Source organism: Xenopus laevis, chromosome 4L (assembly GCF_017654675.1).
Source record: "Xenopus laevis strain J_2021 chromosome 4L, Xenopus_laevis_v10.1, whole genome shotgun sequence".
In the NCBI taxonomy this organism is placed as follows: domain Eukaryota; kingdom Metazoa; phylum Chordata; class Amphibia; order Anura; family Pipidae; genus Xenopus; species Xenopus laevis.
Window position 1 is genome coordinate 150580883 of NC_054377.1, and position 18611 is coordinate 150599493.

Genomic DNA, 18611 nt, shown 5'->3' on the forward strand with positions numbered 1-18611 from the left:
TGCCTCTGAAATACTTTACATTTTCTTTTAACTTATTTATTGGCTGGGAAAATAAATATGTCAGATGGAGATATCCGAAAAAGTAAAAAAAAAAAAAAACAACAACACCGATTTTGTGGGTATTTTCTCAGCTCTAGGAGATTTCTCCAAAAGAATGTGATTGATCTTTTTTCCGTCTTTAAATTCTGCCAGGTTTCAGTGCACGAAAATGATTAAATGTCTGTCTATTTGAGGCTTTCCTGAGAAAAAGGAAGGTTCCGACATATGTTGTTTTTTAAAATGTATTTTATATTCCCCTTGTACAGGTCATATTCGAGTTATCACAAGGAGAGGAAGACTTAATTGAAGATTTAAAGTTAGCAAAAAAGGTGCGTATGTGAAATTGTATTCATATTCTCGTTGGTGTTGAGTTGGTGCTACCTTAGCTGGTAATGGCAAACAACTTCTGACCACAGAACTGCAATGTGACTGGACCAGACAGGACTGGGTTTAAAGACAGTCTGTACTTTCACATAACAGCTGCCCCAAGGGGAACTGAAGCAAACAGTGGTGGTTCCCTGCCTTTGGGAGAAATTATTTCAAGTGTCTTGAGTTTCTACCAGCTTCTTCCAGCTGCTGGATATCATAAAGAAGCTGTAGGCATTACCTTCTGCCTGGCACCCTGTTGAGTCTGAAAGCAAATGGTTAGACTATTGAACAGCCACATCCAGCACTCTTTACATCAACTAGTTTTTATGTGGATTACATATGATGTCAAAATTGCTATGATGTTGGCTGATGTTGACGTTACATGGGAGACATTTGTCTTATCTGTGTAGACAACAGAAAATCAACTGATTTCGCCATTCAGCATCCAACTCAGTCTGAATATTTCTGTTTTTCCTGTTTCCAGTGTGTGTTATTGTGACTTTGTTTCCATTCAGGCTTATCATGACCCAATGCTGAAGCTCTCTATAATGACAGAACAAGAGTTAACCCAAATCTTTGGGACCCTGGACTCACTAATTCCTCTGCATGAAGGTACTAGCTCAGTGTCCCTCAACTCAATGCTTACATAAACACGGTCATTTCCAGCAAGTAACAGTTTTTGTTTATCCATCTTGTTGTCTTAGATCTCCTTAGGCGGCTGCGTGAGGTCCGGAAGCCAGATGGTTCCACAGAGAATGTTGGCCATATCTTAGTTGGCTGGGTAAGAAAATACTCCTTATGCTCAGTAAGGGCTTCTGGATAATTTTGCCATTGTATCGTGACAAAATGGGCTCTGGAGGCCCACAGATCTGTAATTTAAGTGATTTATTTCTTTCTCAATTTGGGTGGAAAGGGTCCCCCAAACTTTTTTTTTACCCGTGAGCCACATTCAATTGTAAAAAGAGATGGATAGCAACACAACCATGAAAAGTCTATGGATTTGCCAAATAAGAGCTGTGATTAACTAATTGGCAGCCCTATGTAAACTGGCAGACTACAGATCTGTTTGGAAGTACACCTTGGTTTTATACAACCAAAACTTGCTTCCAAGGCAGCAATTCAAAAATAAGCACCTGCTTTGAGCCCACTAGGAGCAACATGTTACACACAAGCCACTGGTTGGGGATCACTGATGTAGCTATATTGGTCATTTCAGCATGTCTCATTGCATTATGCTGTACCCCAAGCCTTCTCTCTATCTCTAGCATCATCATGACCACTATGCCAACTTCTATCATGGGAGACACTACTCAGAACTGCTGAAATCATTGGTGTGCACCTGTGTTCTACCATAAACAGATCATTTCACATGCCACCACCCTTCTCCGCACCTGTGGCCTCATTTGTCATAAGCTTTTGATCACCAGTTGACTTTTTGAGTTCAAGGCTCCAATAGTAACCTAACTCCCCCCCACTTACACTGGCCATTGTTCCAAGAATATCTAGGGCAGGAGTCCCCAAACTTTTTCTACCCATGAGCTACATTCAAATGTAAAAAAAGTTGGAGAGCAACACAAGCATGAAATAAGTTCCTGGAGGTGCCTAATAAGGGCTGTTATTGACTACCGGTAGAGCATATGTGGACTGGCAACCTACAGGAAACTCAGTTTGGCAGTACATTGATTTAATACAACCAAAACTTGCCTCCAAGCCAGGATTTCAAAAATAAGCAACTGCTTCGAGGCCACTGGGAGCAACATCCAAGGGGTCGGAGAGCAACATGCTGGCTGGGGATCACTGATCTAGGGAGTAAAGATCCAAATCTTACCCTAGTTGACCTTCAAGATGGGTTTTCGGGGTGAATACCAAGGAGGAAAATAGGCATTCACCCCAAATTTCAACCAAAGAAGCTTTCAGGCAGAGCTCTCCAGAAGAGAAACCACAGCTTTAGATGTTTTTACATGAACAAGGTGCTGACTAGTAGATCAGTGATCTGAGTCCCACATTCTTTTCCCTATACTAATAACACATTTGAGGAATTGTGAGCAGCTCAGAAACTTCCTGCGTTCGATTCTTCTATTTAATTGTAATTTGCATTCGGTTTCACTTCAGCCTAGAACAGAAAGTAGCAGCAGGGAGCGGCCGTGAGATAAAGCCCTAGTGCCTGTACGACCGGTATTTCTCTACACAAGAGCAGATTATAGCTCCAGTTTCCTCTTTTTAGACTGAAAAGAACCTGATGAGATCAAGATTAGGATGTGAATGCAGTTTCTGCAAAATTTCCCCCTAGGGCTGCATTGTTTGGAGAAAGCTTCATATTACCTACATCTGTAATTTCAATTTGCATATGCATGGATGTGTGATCATACGCCTCCTCTCCAGCCTGTATATATAGTGAATAAAGTACCCCCTCTTGTAAAATATAAGGATATTATAAGTTACCGAGGAGTTTCATGACCATATAAAAGTACGAGGTCGAAGGCCGAGTGTTTTTATATAGGTCATGGAACTCCGAGGTAACTTCTAATATCCTTATATTTTAAAGCTGGGGGTACTTTATTTATTATAATACACACGTTTCAGTGAGTCATGTGACAGAAATGACATCAGAACTCACCGTTTATAACTGATGACATCAGAACTCACCGTTTATAAGGATATAATTTACAAGATATTCATGGCTTTTGTGTATTATATATATATATATATATATATGGGGGAAGTGTCGTCATTGTAGATTTAATACTAAAACTGGGAAATGGAGGGGTATTTTTTTTTTTTAACTTTTTCTATTTTGTCTTTGTTCTTTGTCAATGAGTTACATTAATTAGCAAGTCTTTACCTCCGAGGAAGTGTGTAATTAGTCATTCCTTTGGCTGAATCAGCATTTAAATGGCATTCCTCAACAACGGGTGCAGCTGGCATTTAGAGTTTAGGGGGAAAGGCAGTTTTTCCAGTCCGTCGGCTTGTGTAGAAGAGACGTTTTCTGCCTGTTCTGCTGGTTTTTAAGGGGATTTCTAATATCTCTTTTATTTCATGTATTTGTCTATTTAACTACATATAAATACTTGGACTTCGCCTTTCATTAAATTCAAGAAAACCCCCATGGCGCACGTAGCCCATTTGTAATAACCCACCACCCCCCTAAGTGGACTTATCCTTGACGTGACTTGCCCTGTCATTATAAATGCTTGTGGCAAAGACAACACCACGACTAATGGGCCCTGGCTAAAGAAAAGAAACATTAAGAGCAGAAGGAAAGAAGACGAGAGTGCTCCTCCATCTCTCTATGAATTGTGCACAAAAGTGCGTTTGCCTGGTCGGTGGGGTTTTGCCAGTTCATGGGAATTGAATGGGGCTGTCAGGCTGACTTTGTGGAGATCCTGTTACTCACATTGTGAATGGAGAGGAGGGGAAGCGAGAGCCTTTGATTTAGTCCCGGTGACAATGTGTTTATAGTCTGTCACTGATGAAACATGTCAGAACATTATCATCCGAAGAAGAAGAAAAAGAGCCTGGAATAAGCAGCAACCTTTGCATTTCTTTCTCTCTCCAAGAAGTTTCCCTTTGATCTCCGGGACCCTCATCCATTTTTAAAAGGGTTTCTTGAAGTTTATAAATTAGACATAACATTCGTTATAAGGAGCTGGTTATGAGACTTTAACTATGTGACATGTGCTAACTAGTCGGCAGATAAGCAGACTTGCTTTTAACTACCCCCCCTCCTCAATTATCCACTAATAACCAGAAAATAGGGGCCAAGCCTGTAACCTTCGCCTTTCAACATATATACGGTTTAATGCAACTCAGGGAATGGTCACAAATTGCAAATCATTTCTAGGATTTCTATGAAGTCGATTTGGGATCTTGCAATGGAAATCATAATGACATTATCAGTGGGATCCAGTTAGTTTGCACCATTTTTTAAAATTATTTCTACATATATTTTTGGAGCCTTGCAAAGATTTTCATTGGCTTTACCCAAAAACAAAATTTCCAGCCTGGAAAAAACAGTTTTTTTCCCTTGAAGGGTGAACTAATTATGAGATTTTTTTTCAGCGAGGCTTCTGGAAAGCAGAGGGGAATCCTGGGAAGGGAACCCAGTTCCATTCTTATTTTTCTTAAATGATTTAAAATTTGAAAAAGATGGCACTCGTTAACTTAGTGCTCATAAGGGGTGCAAAAAGTGTACCACGTTGTGCTCATTCAAATGCTTTGTGCACCTTGTGTCAGATAAAAAATAATTGTTACATAGGGCCATCGTTTTACATTAGTGGAAAGGTGTACGTCTCAATACAGCTGAACAACAATTTTCAATTTGTCAACGATGAGGGGAAATTCTCTGGAAACCATCGAATCGCAGGGCATAAAATGGGGGTTCTACTGTATTCATTAAAGTGGACCCGTCACCCAAACACAAAAATCTGTATAATAAAAGTCCTTTTCAAGTTAAACATGAAATACAATTTCAATTTTTTATCAAAGCATTTCTAGCTGTTGTAAGCTCATTTAAAAATCTTGACTGTCAATCAAATATTGTCTGCCCCTCCTCTATGCCAATGGCATAGAGGGGCAAATTCACTAAGCTCCGAACGCTAGCGTTACTTCGCTAGCGTTTGGCATTTTCGTTACGGCGCAAATTCACTAACGAACGCTTGCGTAGTTTCGCTATTGTTACTTCGCACCCTTATGCCTGGCGAAGTTTCGCTAGCGACGTAACTACGCAAATTCACTAACGCGCGCAGTGTACTGAACGCTACCTTTTACGCCAGACTTCCTTCGCCACCTCAGACCAGGCGAAGCGCAATAGAGTAGATAGGGATTGCTTCAAAAAAAGTCAAAATTTTTTCTAAGTCCCAAAAAACGCTGGCGTGTTTTCTACATTATGGGTGATAGGCTGAAAAAGATCAAAATTTTTTTTGGGGCTCCCCTCCTTCCCCCCTACATTTCCTGACTCATGGCAACTTACCTAGACAGTGGGCACATGTGTAGGGCAAAAGAAAATTTTTATTTGATGTTTTGAAGCTTTTCTAGCCATTTGTAGTGCTGATACGTATTCCTCCATTGAAATTTGAATTTGGCGCCGTATGCAAATTAGCCTTCGCTATCGTAACTTCGCTTTACTTAGCGAATCAACGCTAGCGCAACTTCGCAACCTTACGCTACCCCTGAGCGATTTTAGTGAATTTGCGAAGCGCTGGCGAAACTACGCCTGGCGAAGTGCGGCGAAGTTACGCCTGGCGCAACTACGAATCTTAGTGAATTTGCCCCAGAGGCTGGGCAGACAATTACTTTCACTTTCCATTCAGCACTTCCTACATGTCACTGCTCTCCCCACATTCCCCCGTTCTCTTCACCATATAATTGTGTAGCCAGGGCATGGGGATGGACATCAGGTCCCCCATTCTGGTGCACAAACAAGATTCTGAGATGATACAAGGCTTGTCTTAATAACAGTGTCCCCAAAATGGCTCCTGCCTGCTTGTTATAATTATGAATTCCCAGACTGAAGGAAACAAGATTCAAATAATTTACATAGTGTAATTAAAGTTCATTTTGCTTGACTAATGTGATAAAATAGGATTTTGATTAATTTTTTTGGGTGACGGGTCCCCTTTAAATTGCAAAAAAAGTTCTACAGTGTAAAACAGGAATTGGAATTGCCTGACCTTTTACTGCTATATATTTACAACTATTTGAGAACAACATAAATTGAAAATAAATCCGCACCCGTTTGATGTTCCTAATTCATGTCTTTATTATTATGTTTTTGAATGTTGGATTTGGATAGAATTTTAATCAGGTATTATAGGCTGCACGCGGCAATAGACTGCATGAGCAGATTGACTAGTCCAGAAATAATTACGGGAATTGTTTTTGTTCAGAGATGGGCGCTTGAAAGGATTGAAGCAAAGTAGCAGAGATCATCCTGGACTATTTCCCTGATATTGGAGGTCGGCTGCCTTTATCTTTCATGGATACAAACGGGGGGTTTGTTTCAACCTTCCTCTGTCTCAGAAAGCCAAACTTCATGGGCAAATGTGATCAAATGGGCTCCCAGTTGAACTGCTTTGACTTTGCCAGTATCCAGTCTCAGATATAGGGATCATTTCATTACTGAAAGTCCAATCATTTTATTGGTCTTCCCGTATATAAGGGTAGGGCATCTCTCTGGGTACTTTGGCATAATTGTGTTTTTTGGCTACTTTTTCAATATACATATTTATATTGTGACTTTATTTCCCTTTTTATTTGATTCAGCTCCCCTGTTTGAACTCCTATGACAGCTACTGTAGCAATCAAGTGGCGGCAAAGGCTCTTCTGGATCATAAGAAACAAGACCACCGAGTGCAAGACTTTCTGCAGAGGTGCCTAGAATCTCCGTTCAGCCGCAAACTAGACTTGTGGAATTTCCTCGACATCCCCAGAAGTCGCCTGGTCAAGTATCATCTGTTGCTAAAAGAGTTATTGAGGCATACGCCTAATGGCCACCAAGATCAGCAGCACTTAGAAGAAGCTGTAAGTTATATCCAACAACATGAAAAAAGCCAATACCTGATTTTGCAGCAAATGGGATGATCCCAAATTTATTCCATGGTGCTATAGGCACTTTACAAAAGATCAAACGTTTCGGGACCGAAGTGATAGTTATATGCGAGATTGACTCAACTTAATTTAATTGAACTGGCTGCTTTTTATGTTTTTAGCCATATTGCCCAGAACATTCCTTCTCTGTATATTTGTATTTATACATATGGGAGGAGGGAGGTGCCATATTGATTCCCTTAGACAGTACAGTATGAGGGTATAGCTTATTGTGTGCCCAGAACATTCCTTCTCTGTATATTTGTATTTATACATATGGGAGGAGGGAGGTGCCATATTGATTCCCTTAGACAGTACAGTATGAGGGTATAGCTTATTGTGTGCCCAGAACATTCCTTCTCTGTATATTTGTATTTATACATATGGGAGGAGGAGGTGCCATATTGATTCCCTTAGACAGTACAGTATGAGGGTATAGCTTATTGTGTGCCCAGAACATTCCTTCTCTGTATATTTGTATTTATACATATGGGAGGAAGGAGGTGCCATATTGATTCCCTTAGACAGTACAGTATGAGGGTATAGCTTATTGTGTGCCCAGAACATTCCTTCTCTGTATATTTGTATTTATACATATGGGAGGAGGGAGGTGCCATATTGATTCCCTTAGACAGTACAGTATGAGGGTATAGCTTATTGTGTGCCCAGAACATTCCTTCTCTGTATATTTGTATTTATACATATGGGAGGAGGAGGTGCCATATTGATTCCCTTAGACAGTACAGTATGAGGGTATAGCTTATTGTGTGCCCAGAACATTCCTTCTCTGTATATTTGTATTTATACATATGGGAGGAGGTGCCATATTGATTCCCTTAGATAGTACAGTATGAGGGTATAGCTTATCGTGTGCCCAGAACATTCCTTCTCTGTATATTTGTATTTATACATATGGGAGGAGGTGCCATATTGATTCCCTTAGACCAGGGATCCCCAACCTTTTGAACCCATGAGCAACATTCAGAAGTAAAAGGAGTTGGGGAGCAACACAAGTATGAAAAATGTTCTTGGGGTGCCAAATAAGTGCTGTGATTGGCCATTTGGTAGCCCCTATGTGGATTGTCAACCTACATTGAGACTCTGTTTGGCAGTACATCTGGTTTTTATACAACCAAAACTTGCCTCCAAGCCTGGAATTCAAAAATAAGCTCCTGCTTTGAGGCCACTGGGAGCAACATCCAAGGGGTTGGGGAGCAACATGTTGCTCACGAGCTACTGGTTGGGGATCACTGCCTTAGACAGTACAGTATGAGGGTATATCTTATTGTGTGCCCAGAACATTCCTTCTCTGTATATTTGTATTTATACATATGGGAGGAGGAGGTGCCATATTGATTCCCTTAGACAGTACAGTATGAGGGTATAGCTTATTGTGTGCCCAGAACATTCCTTCTCTGTATATTTGTATTTATACATATGGGAGGAGGGAGGTGCCATATTGATTCCCTTAGACAGTACAGTATGAGGGTATAGCTTATTGTGTGCCCAGAACATTCCTTCTCTGTATATTTGTATTTATACATATGGGAGGAGGAGGTGCCATATTGATTCCCTTAGACAGTACAGTATGAGGGTATAGCTTATTGTGTGCCCAGAACATTCCTTCTCTGTATATTTGTATTTATACATATGGGAGGAGGGAGGTGCCATATTGATTCCCTTAGACAGTACAGTATGAGGGTATAGCTTATTGTGTGCCCAGAACATTCCTTCTCTGTATATTTGTATTTATACATATGGGAGGAGGAGGTGCCATATTGATTCCCTTAGACAGTACAGTATGAGGGTATACAGCTTACCGTGTGCCCAGAACATTCCTTCTCTGTATATATATATATACATATGGAAGTGGAAAAACTTAAATTGCTCTCAGAACCACAATAATATCCCTCTTTCAATACATACAACAATAACTAACAGAGAACTTTCCCTTAGGCTACAAAGAAAATGAGGGAGTTAAATATTTAATATATATGCTGAGTTCTTGCATTTCGCCTGTTCTACTCCTAGAGGATTTATGATCGCGTGCCTATTTTACATTCTTTCCCCATGAATTATAAATACGCTGAGGTCTTATTCATGGAAATAGCCACATCTAAAATTTTAATGACCGTTCTCTGTCCATGCCAGATTAATATCGTCCAAGGGATCGTGGCAGAAATCAACATAAAGACCGGTGAATCCGAGTGCCACTATTATAAGGAGAGACTGATTTACCTTGACGAATGCCAAAAAGACCCTCTTATCGATAACTCTCGAGCCCTGTGCTGTCATGGGGAGCTCAAGAACAACAGGGGAGCGGTAAGTTTGGTACAGACCTTTAATCAGAGACTCCTGGGTTCTTTTTCTTAAGGGAATCACTTTTGGAACCCAAATAATGGTTTAGTCTTCCAAATACTGGTTTAGACCTCATTGTAGTTACTATTTGCTTTTGTAGGAGACTACATTCAGGGGGATCATAGGAACCCACCCTACTCCTTTTTGGATCCTGACCTAAAGATTTAAAAGAACCTTGGTTAAACTCAAACAACCTATTCTTTCATAGTTGCAATTAGTGGGATTAAATACATTGGGGCAAATTCACTAAGATTCGTAGTTGCGCCAGGCGTAACTTCGCCGCACTTCGCCAGGCGTAGTTTCGCCAGCGCTTCGCAAATTCACTAAAATCCGAAGTTGCGCTCAGGGGTAGCGTAAGGTTGCGAAGTTGCGCTAGCGTTGATTCGCTATGTAAAGCGAAGTTACGCTAGCGAAGGCTAATTTGCATACGGCGCCAAATTCAAATTTCAATGGAGGAATACGTATCAGCACTACAAATGCCTAGAAAACCTTCAAAACATCAAATAAAAATTGTATTTTGCCCTACACATGTGCCCACTGTCTAGGTAAGTTGCCATGAGTCAGGAAATGTAGGGGGGAAGGAGGGGAGCCCCAAAAATGTTTTCGATCTTTTTCAGCCTATCACCCATAATGTAGAAAACACGCCAGCGTTTTTTGGGGACTTAGAAAAAATTTGGACTTTTTTTGAAGCAATCCCTATCTACTCTATTGCGCTTCGCCTGGTCTGAGGTGGCGAAGGAAGTCTAGCGTAAAAGGTAGCGTTCAGTACACTGCGCGCGCTAGTGAATTTGCGTAGTTACGTCGCTAGCGAAACTTCGCCAGGCGTAAGGGTGCGAAGTAACACTAGCGAAACTACGCCAGCGTTCGTTAGGGAATTTGCGCAGTAACGAAAATGCCAAACGCTAGCGAAGTAACGCTAGCGTTCGGCGCTTAGTGAATTTGCCCCATTGTGTATAGTTGGTCATTCGTGGTAAGATCCTCTCGTTTAGAGAGGTCACCAAATGAGTGAGACTTTAATTGATTGATTTGTCCTCCAGGCTGATCATAATGGGGTTCTATGGAGACTCTCAACTCCAATGGGATTTTGAAACCTGCCCAACTGCTATCTAGCCAAGACCTTCCCTATACACAAGACAAGACTATAAATTTGGCCTGGGGGGGCAGCTTATGTGGCTTGTATGACCTGCATAACATTCCGCCATTCTTTCAAGATCACACGAACTCTATGACATCTGACATGGGGAATTCAGAGGGGTAATGATCATTAGAGGATTGGTGGGTACATATAGGCTGTAGGATGAACACAAATAGTCATTTAAGTTCTAAAAGGTGCAAGGCAGAGGTCAGAGAAGCCCTGGTTCCACCTGGTAGACATTTATGTGACACCAGCAGATCTGGTGACCAGTGATCTCTGTATTTTTCCCTGCACATAAATCAGGGTGCACCCCCACCCTCTCTCTCCCTGACAATTTGACAGCAGCCAGAAGTGAAGCTCTTTGATCAAGAACGTTTGTGGCTTCTGGTCTTTCCACCAGTTCATTTTGTCTCATGTACTGATCACATTAGTGACGGCGAGTAAACGGCGACATTAGTGACTGGTTCGCTCATGGACCTTGTCTGAATGACTACAGGCGAGAAACATCTGACGTGACATCACAACATAGTGCTAACGAGTGATTTAATTGCAAGCAGTTAGAATAGGGATGGTCAGCCTTGGGTACGAGCATTCCTGAAATAATAGAGGCAGTTGTCATTTTTTTAATATCTGGCTGCCTGGAATTTACTCATCTAGGGTTACATAAGTATAAACATCAGTGGCAATTTATATAACCTACCACTATGGGGCAAATTCACTAAGATTCGTAGTTGCGCCAGCGTCCGCTTCGCCGCACTTTGCCAGGCGTATTTTCGCCAGCGCTACGCAAAGTCACTAAAATCCGAAGTTGCGCTCAGGGGAAGCGTAAGGTTGCGAAGTTTCGCTAGCGTTAATTTGCCAAGCAAAGCGAATTTAGGCTAGCGATGGTTAATTTGCATACGGCGCCAAATTGAAGTTACAATGGAGGAATATGTAGCAGCACTACACAAGCCTGGGAAACCTTCAAAACAGCAAATAAAATGTTTATTTTGCCCTACACATGTGCCCACTGTATAGTTAAGGTGCCATGAGTTAGGAAATGTAGGGGGGAAGGAGGGGAGCCCCAAAAAATTTTTGATCTTTTTCAGCCTATCACCCATAAAAAAAGAAAAAACGCCAGCGTTTAACTTTTTGGGAAGCAATCCCTATCTACTCTATTGCACTTCGCCTGGTCTGAGGTGGCGAAGGAAGTCTGGCGTAAAAGGTAGCGTTCAGAAAAATTTGCACGTCCATTGCGCAAATTCGCCAGGCGTAAGGGTGCGAAGTAACACTAGCGAATTTACGCCAGCGTCCGTTAGTGAATCGGCGAATTAACGAAAATGCTCTACGCTAGTGAATTAACGATAGCGTTAGGTGCTTTGTCCTTTAGTGAATTTGCCCCTAAATTTGTATATTTCCAACAGAACACCCAGCTTGGAGAACCAGACAGGGTTTAAAGTAGGGTTGGCAAGCCATTACCATTACATTAGTACTATTACTATTTCAATCAGCACTAGGGTAACAGGCCATAGGAAATAATGGAGATTTATCACCCGTATAGACCAGACCATAGGGTTCTGTGAGCACTTCCACTCCCCTTGTCAAGCTCTGTGTACAAAAGATTCATTATCAGCTGCTTTCATTCTCCCAAACTTCTTCCTTTTGAACTCCTTATCTCCGAGCTGCCTGAGAACACTCAGAGATGGTCCTTGTAAATGATCTGACTACTAGTAGATGTTTTATGAACCACATTATTCTCCATAGGTGGTATTGGTGGCACATGGTGGTACTGGAGTTTTTCAACAAGTGTAGCTGCTACGTCCCTGTGATATTTCAGGGTCAGGGCACACAGGCAGATTCGGGGAGATTAGTTGCTCAGCGGCAAATCTCATCTTCTTCGGGGCGACTAATTTGCCCAAACTGCCTTCCACCGGCTAAAATGTAAATCACCGGCGATCCTTTTCCGAAGTGAGGCAACTTTGGGCGACTTCGGAAAATGAATTGGAAGGCAGTTCGGGGAGATTAGTCGCCCCGAAGAAGAGGAGATTTGTCGCTGGGTGACTAATCTCCCCGAGTCTGCCTGTGTGCCCTGACCATTAAGGGGCAGATTTATCAAGGGTCGAAAAGTAAATTCAAATTTTCGAGTGTCAAAATTCACACATTTGAATTTCAATCCCATTATTCGAATGTAAATTCAAATGTGAGATTTATCACACCTCGACCATGGAAACGTCCTAATTCGAATATTTGCCACCTAAAACCTGACGAGTTCATTTACAAGTCAATGGCAACGGTCCGTTGAGCCATTTAGAGATGTTAATAGCCTTTCTGACATTCAAGTTCTTTTTTCATATCTCCTATGATTTGAATACGATTAGAATTTTCGGGTCGGAACCATTCGATCGAATATTAGACATTCAATTTTTTTCTTAAATAACCTCCCAGTCGAATTGTGAGTATATTCGAATTAAAATAAATTCACGTGAATTCGAAATTCGATCCTTGATAAATGGACCTGCCCATGTGTAAAAATGAATTCTGATTTTGAAGCCAAGGAGGGTCTTTGAATTCAACAGTTCTCTCTTTCCTTTCTAGAAATTTCATGTCTTCCTCTTCCAAGACGTTTTGGTGATAACAAGGACCATCACCCAAAATGAGGCGCTTTACTACCAAGTATATCGGCAGCCGATCCCCGTGAAAGATCTCATCTTGGATGATTTACAGGACGGGGAGGTGCGGCTGGCAGGGTCGCTTCGCGGCGCCTTTAGCAACAACGAGAGAAGTAAGTGTCTAATGTTATTGATACTGTAGTGAGGAAAGCAGGGTTTAGAACTAGGGTAAGAACCCACTTTGTGCTTCTTAATATTTGTATCAAGTGCTACTGAAGTACAACTCCCAGAACCCCTAAAAACAGGTTACCTGAGTAGAGAACATAGAGGTTTGGTTGCAACAGTTGCCAAATAAAGCTAAACCAAAGAACATACCCCAAATGGAAAGAGAAGTCCTGATAAGAAACTGAAAATAAAGGAGCACTCACAATATTGTCATGTTTTTGTTTTACAGTAAAGAACTTTTTTAGAGTGGGTTTCAAAAATGGATCCCACAGCCAAGCCCACTTTCTGCAGGCAAACGACACGTTCAACAAGCAACAGTGGCTGAACTGTATTCGTCAAGCCAAAGAGTCGGCGGTATGTTCTGGGGGAGACGACGCGTCCTCCTCAAACGGACGTTTATCAATATCGGCCAATGGGACCTGTGGTTCTCAGCCGCCGGCGCGGTTTGAGAAAATGGACCAATCGGACAGTGTTTCGGACTGCAGCATGGACATAAGCGAAACCAGCATGGACTGCGAGCAAATGGAACAAACAAACTCTCACAACAAGGAGGAGGTTGAAAGTAATGTTTGACCCAGCGGCCGCCATATTGGGTTACCTGTACAGTGTTTTTCATTCCGTTTGTGGAGCAGTTGGAGAAGCACTTTGAAGATATCAGCTGTGTCTTTTCTCACACTATCTGCTGATAAGGACCCTGTCACTACCGAGGACGTCTCTGGGAGTCAAAATGGGGAGCCACTGAGCCTCCGTCATCCAAAGTAGTTGGCGAGTTTGGCTCCGTCTTTAAACTACTGTCAACGGGTGTATTGTACATGAAATGTGTTTACTGTAAAGCTGTTATTGTGTTTCTCAACACTGTGTCTTAAAAGAAGGTTCTGATCCACATGTTGAGTGTCAGAGAGGTGCCTAACTGCTGCCCGGCAACTGTTGTTGGACTACAGCCCCCTGCGTTCTTATTTCATATGTACAAAACATGGCCATGGCCTTAGGGTATTAATATAGCATAATGATACATAATAAGGAACGGCAGGAACATGGTGGAAGCAATATCCCCCCAGGTCATAAGATAAAGTCTAGAAGAAAAGCTGAGAACAGATTAAGACTAATGATCTGCTCGGGCGCATTCCAAACAAGGTTTTCATATTAATCCGCTTATGGTCGGAGAGACCGAATATTTCTGTTCAGAAAGGGCGAACTTTGGTATGAATAAAAAAAAAACCAAAGCATTAAATTGGATGCGGGACCTTACCCCTAAATATATGGGGTAGAGCAATGGAAATCTTGCAGTTCCATGATAAACAGCTTCACTGGTCTGTTCTCTTCGTGCAGATCTTGTGATATAATTTTATACATTTGTCCGTGTTACTGTAACAGGGTCACTCCCTTTATTACTATTAAAAAACACTGTGCAGACGGTGTACCCTTGAAATGGCCCATTTAGTTGATCAAATTGAGCAGCTCTGCGCTGCCATCTGTTGGCAGAAGCTGGAACTGCATGTGCTGCTTTCAAGTTGAATTTTCTTCAAACCTCCCATGAGTCGACGTCTGAAGTACCAGTCTGGAAAGGCTGAAGTTTAAGCAGCACTAGTTATAGATCTATAATGTGCCATTCATGTGATTTATGTTGTGTGCAGAGAGACGGTGACCTTACAATTCAATCTGCATTTTGGGCACTTTGGGATAACTTTCTCTTAAATCTCTGACCTGTACAGTTACAATTCAGCAGCCATGGCTAGGAGCTCTGCTGTCCAACACAAATGCTCTGTATATTCAGTTATAACAGAACCACAGCCTCTATGACTGCAGCACAAGGCGGATAAAGGATTTTTGAATTGTAAATAATCATAATATTAAAGCACTAGCTGAGACACGTGTAATTATCGGTGGCATTTCCTTGGGTCTTTTGTTTGCACCAAATAAACACACACCTGCGCCGTTATACAGATGGAGCGTCCAGTTGCGCTATTTAATAAACACCCCACACAAAACAAAACCCCTCCAATGATATTGTGCTTTAATTGCCTTGTTAGAATGTTCTATTTATAGTGAAAGACAAATCTGGTGATTCGTTTGTGGTTTATTAGCTCCAGAGTCTGTGCCGAGTGCAAGTGCTGGAGGCGATGCTCTCACTTCTATTATTTGCCATGACATTGTCACATTCTGGTGTTTTTATCTGAGGATTGGGGGGAAAAGATTTGTTCATGTGATGAGTTTAGGGCAGGTAATAGAAGGCTAGAGGCATTGTAATTGAAATATTGCCAAAGGTCTAGTACAGGAGAACAATGCATATTGGTGGGAAAAGACGTATATTTTCTATGAAATTATATAAATATTTTGTATAAAGACCTCAAGTTACCGTGGAATCGAAAATAAATCACATTCAGCAGTATTTTTGCTTAGTCTCATTTTGTGGCTGTGAGATGGATTAATAGGGGACGTTTCCAGAAACAGGGTCAGACTGGGCCGGCGGAAAAAAACCCAATGTGCCCCCCAAACCAAGCCCTTGTCCTCACTCTGGCTACTGCAACCTTACCTGCACCGGATTTCATCCGCAACAAGATAAAATAAGGTGCAGGGGTTGGAGAGGGGGTTGTGGCTGGAGCAGGGAACCCAGAGGCAAATTGGGGTGCAGAGGGTGTTTGCAGCCCTGATTTCGGCAACAAGACAAAATAAGGTGCAGCTGGAGCGGGGGACCCCGAGGCAGAGGTCTCTGAGGTGGCAGCCTCAGTGAGCCCCGGAACCCTTATTCAGCACTATCCAGACGTCACCCCTAATTTTTATCACCTGGGTTTGGGTACAGCAATGGTGCTGTGGTGAAAGCCCATAGCATGGCCAGCAGCAGTATTTGGGTGCCTTAAAAAAGCTCCACCCGCTCCCCTTGCCTTATAGTACAGCCTGTGTAGCAGCAATCACAAAAGTGATTTTTAAGGAAACCCTAAAAATAGTGAACTTATTGCACGAGGCTAAAGTTTGAGCTTGTCAATAGCAGCAATGATCCAGGACTTCAAACTTGTCACAGGGGGTCACCATCTTGGAAAGTGTCTGTGACACTCACATGCTCAGTGGGCTCTGATTGGCTGTTGAGAAGCTAAGCTTAGGGCTCGTCACTAATTATCCAGCAGAAAATGAGCTTCCCTGGCTGTAATATAAGCTGATGCTACAGGTTTGCTGATTATTAAATTCTGATGCTAATTGCACTGGTTTCTGTGCTGCCATGTAGTAATTATGTGTATTAATTACTAATCAGCCTTATATTGTGACATTTCTATTCTATGTGTACTGTATATTGTGAGTGGGTCCCTAAGCTCAGTAAGTGACAGCAGCACAGAGCATGTGCAGTGAATCAGCAGAAAAGAAGATGGGGAGCTACTGGGGCATCTTTGGAGACACAGATCTTTACTGCTAAAGGGCTGTGGTTGCCTTGGGCTGGTACAGAAGCACAAAACATCATGTACAACATTTCTAGCTTTTTTAGTTTAACTTTCCTTCCTTCCAAACACTTTTTTCAGTTTTCAGACAGTTCACCAGAACAAGCGAGTCCATTAGCCAAAACTAATCTGTGTCTATTATTTTTCAATTATTATGCTACTTTTTATTACTGATTTCTCTTTTAAAGGAACCATAACGCCAAACAATTAAAGTGTATAAAAGTAATTTAAGAAATAGGGCTAAACAGCACAGCTCACACAGTGAATACCAGATAAACTCTTTATAACACCATTGTATTCTAGAGAGTGTATCTGTTAGCTACTATGTAATGGCTGCCCCTGTGGCTACACAGCAGCTTGTTTATATAAACTATAGTAGTACTTATCTGTTATCTACTGTGTATCCTGTGCTTGAATGGCTGCCCCATGGCTACACAGCAGCTTGTTTATATAAACTATAGTAGTACTTATCTGTTATCTACTGTGTATCCTGTGCTTGAATGGCTGCCCCCATGGCTACACAGCAGCTTTTTTATATAAACTATAGTAGTACTTATCTGTTATCTACTGTGTATCCTGTGCTTGAATGGCTGCCCCCATGGCTACACAGCAGCTTGTTTATATAAACTATAGTAGTACTTATCTGTTATCTACTGTGTATCCTGTGCTTGAATGGCTGCCCCCATGGCTACACAGCAGCTTGTTTATATGAACTATAGTAGTACTTATCTGTTAACTACTGTGTATCCTGTGCTTGAATGGCTGCCCCCATGGCTACACAGCAGCTTGTTTATATAAACTATAGTAGTACTTATCTGTTATCTACTGTGTATCCTGTGCTTGAATGGCTGCCCCCATGGCTACACAGCAGCTTGTTTATATAAACTATAGTAGTACTTATCTGTTATCTACTGTGTATCCTGTGCTTGAATGGCTGCCCCCATGGCTACACAGCAGCTTGTTTATATGAACTATAGTAGTACTTATCTGTTAACTACTGTGTATCCTGTGCTTGAATGGCTGCCCCCATGGCTACACAGCAGCTTGTTTATATAAACTATAGTAGTACTTATCTGTTATCTACTGTGTATCCTGTGCTTGAATGGCTGCCCCCCATGGCTACACAGCAGCTTGTTTATATAAACTATAGTAGTACTTATCTGTTATCTACTGTGTATCCTGTGCTTGAATGGCTGCCCCCATGGCTACACAGCAGCTTGTTTATATGAACTATAGTAGTACTTATCTGTTAACTACTGTGTATCCTGTGCTTGAATGGCTGCCCCCATGGCTACACAGCAGCTTGTTTATATAAACTATAGTAGTGTTTCTAAAACAAATATACATCATTTACCAGTGTAGTTCAACAGTACATGTTATTTTATTTTTATAAACTTTCTTGTTTTTTTGGTGTTACAATTTCTTTAAGGCCCTCTTCTATTCATCCTCCAATCTGTCATTAACACCACTGACTGGTTGCTAGCATAAATTAGACCCTAACAACCAGGTAGATGCTGAAAATCCAAACAAAAAAAGTAACTTTGGGGGTCACTGACCCCATCTAAAAAACAAATGCTCTGTAAAGCTACAAATGTATTGTCTTTGCTACTTTTTATTCCTCATCTTTCTATTCAGGCCTCTCCTATTCATATTCCAGTCTCTTATTCAAATCAGTGCATGGTTGCTAGGGGAATTTGGACCCTAGCAACTAGATGGTTGAAATTACAACATGAAAACCAATTGCAAATTGTCTCAGAATATCCCTCTCTACATCATACTATAAGTTCATTTAAAGGTGAACAATCCCTATAAATATTTTGGGATTTGTTTCTGCAAGTAAAGCAACCAGCTGTTCTTTTCAATCTCTATCTTCTTTATGGCCGC

At 41.5% G+C, this 18611-nt stretch overlaps 1 protein-coding gene across 3 annotated transcripts in view; it reads left to right on the plus strand.

The window, feature by feature from the left end:
- arhgef3.2.L (Rho guanine nucleotide exchange factor 3 L homeolog) overlaps positions 1-15688 on the plus strand; it is a 175666-nt gene extending 159978 nt beyond the window's left edge. For 2 of the 3 annotated variants that reach the window (XM_018240358.2, XM_041589445.1), the window contains 7 exons: positions 306-368; positions 924-1020; positions 1113-1189; positions 6670-6927; positions 9145-9315; positions 13061-13247; positions 13529-15688. In XM_018240358.2, coding sequence (XP_018095847.1) covers positions 306-368; positions 924-1020; positions 1113-1189; positions 6670-6927; positions 9145-9315; positions 13061-13247; positions 13529-13872 — 1197 coding nt within the window. In that variant the 3' untranslated portion in view covers positions 13873-15688. 3 annotated transcript variants of the gene reach the window in all.
- The last annotated feature ends 2923 nt before the right edge of the window (positions 15689-18611 follow it).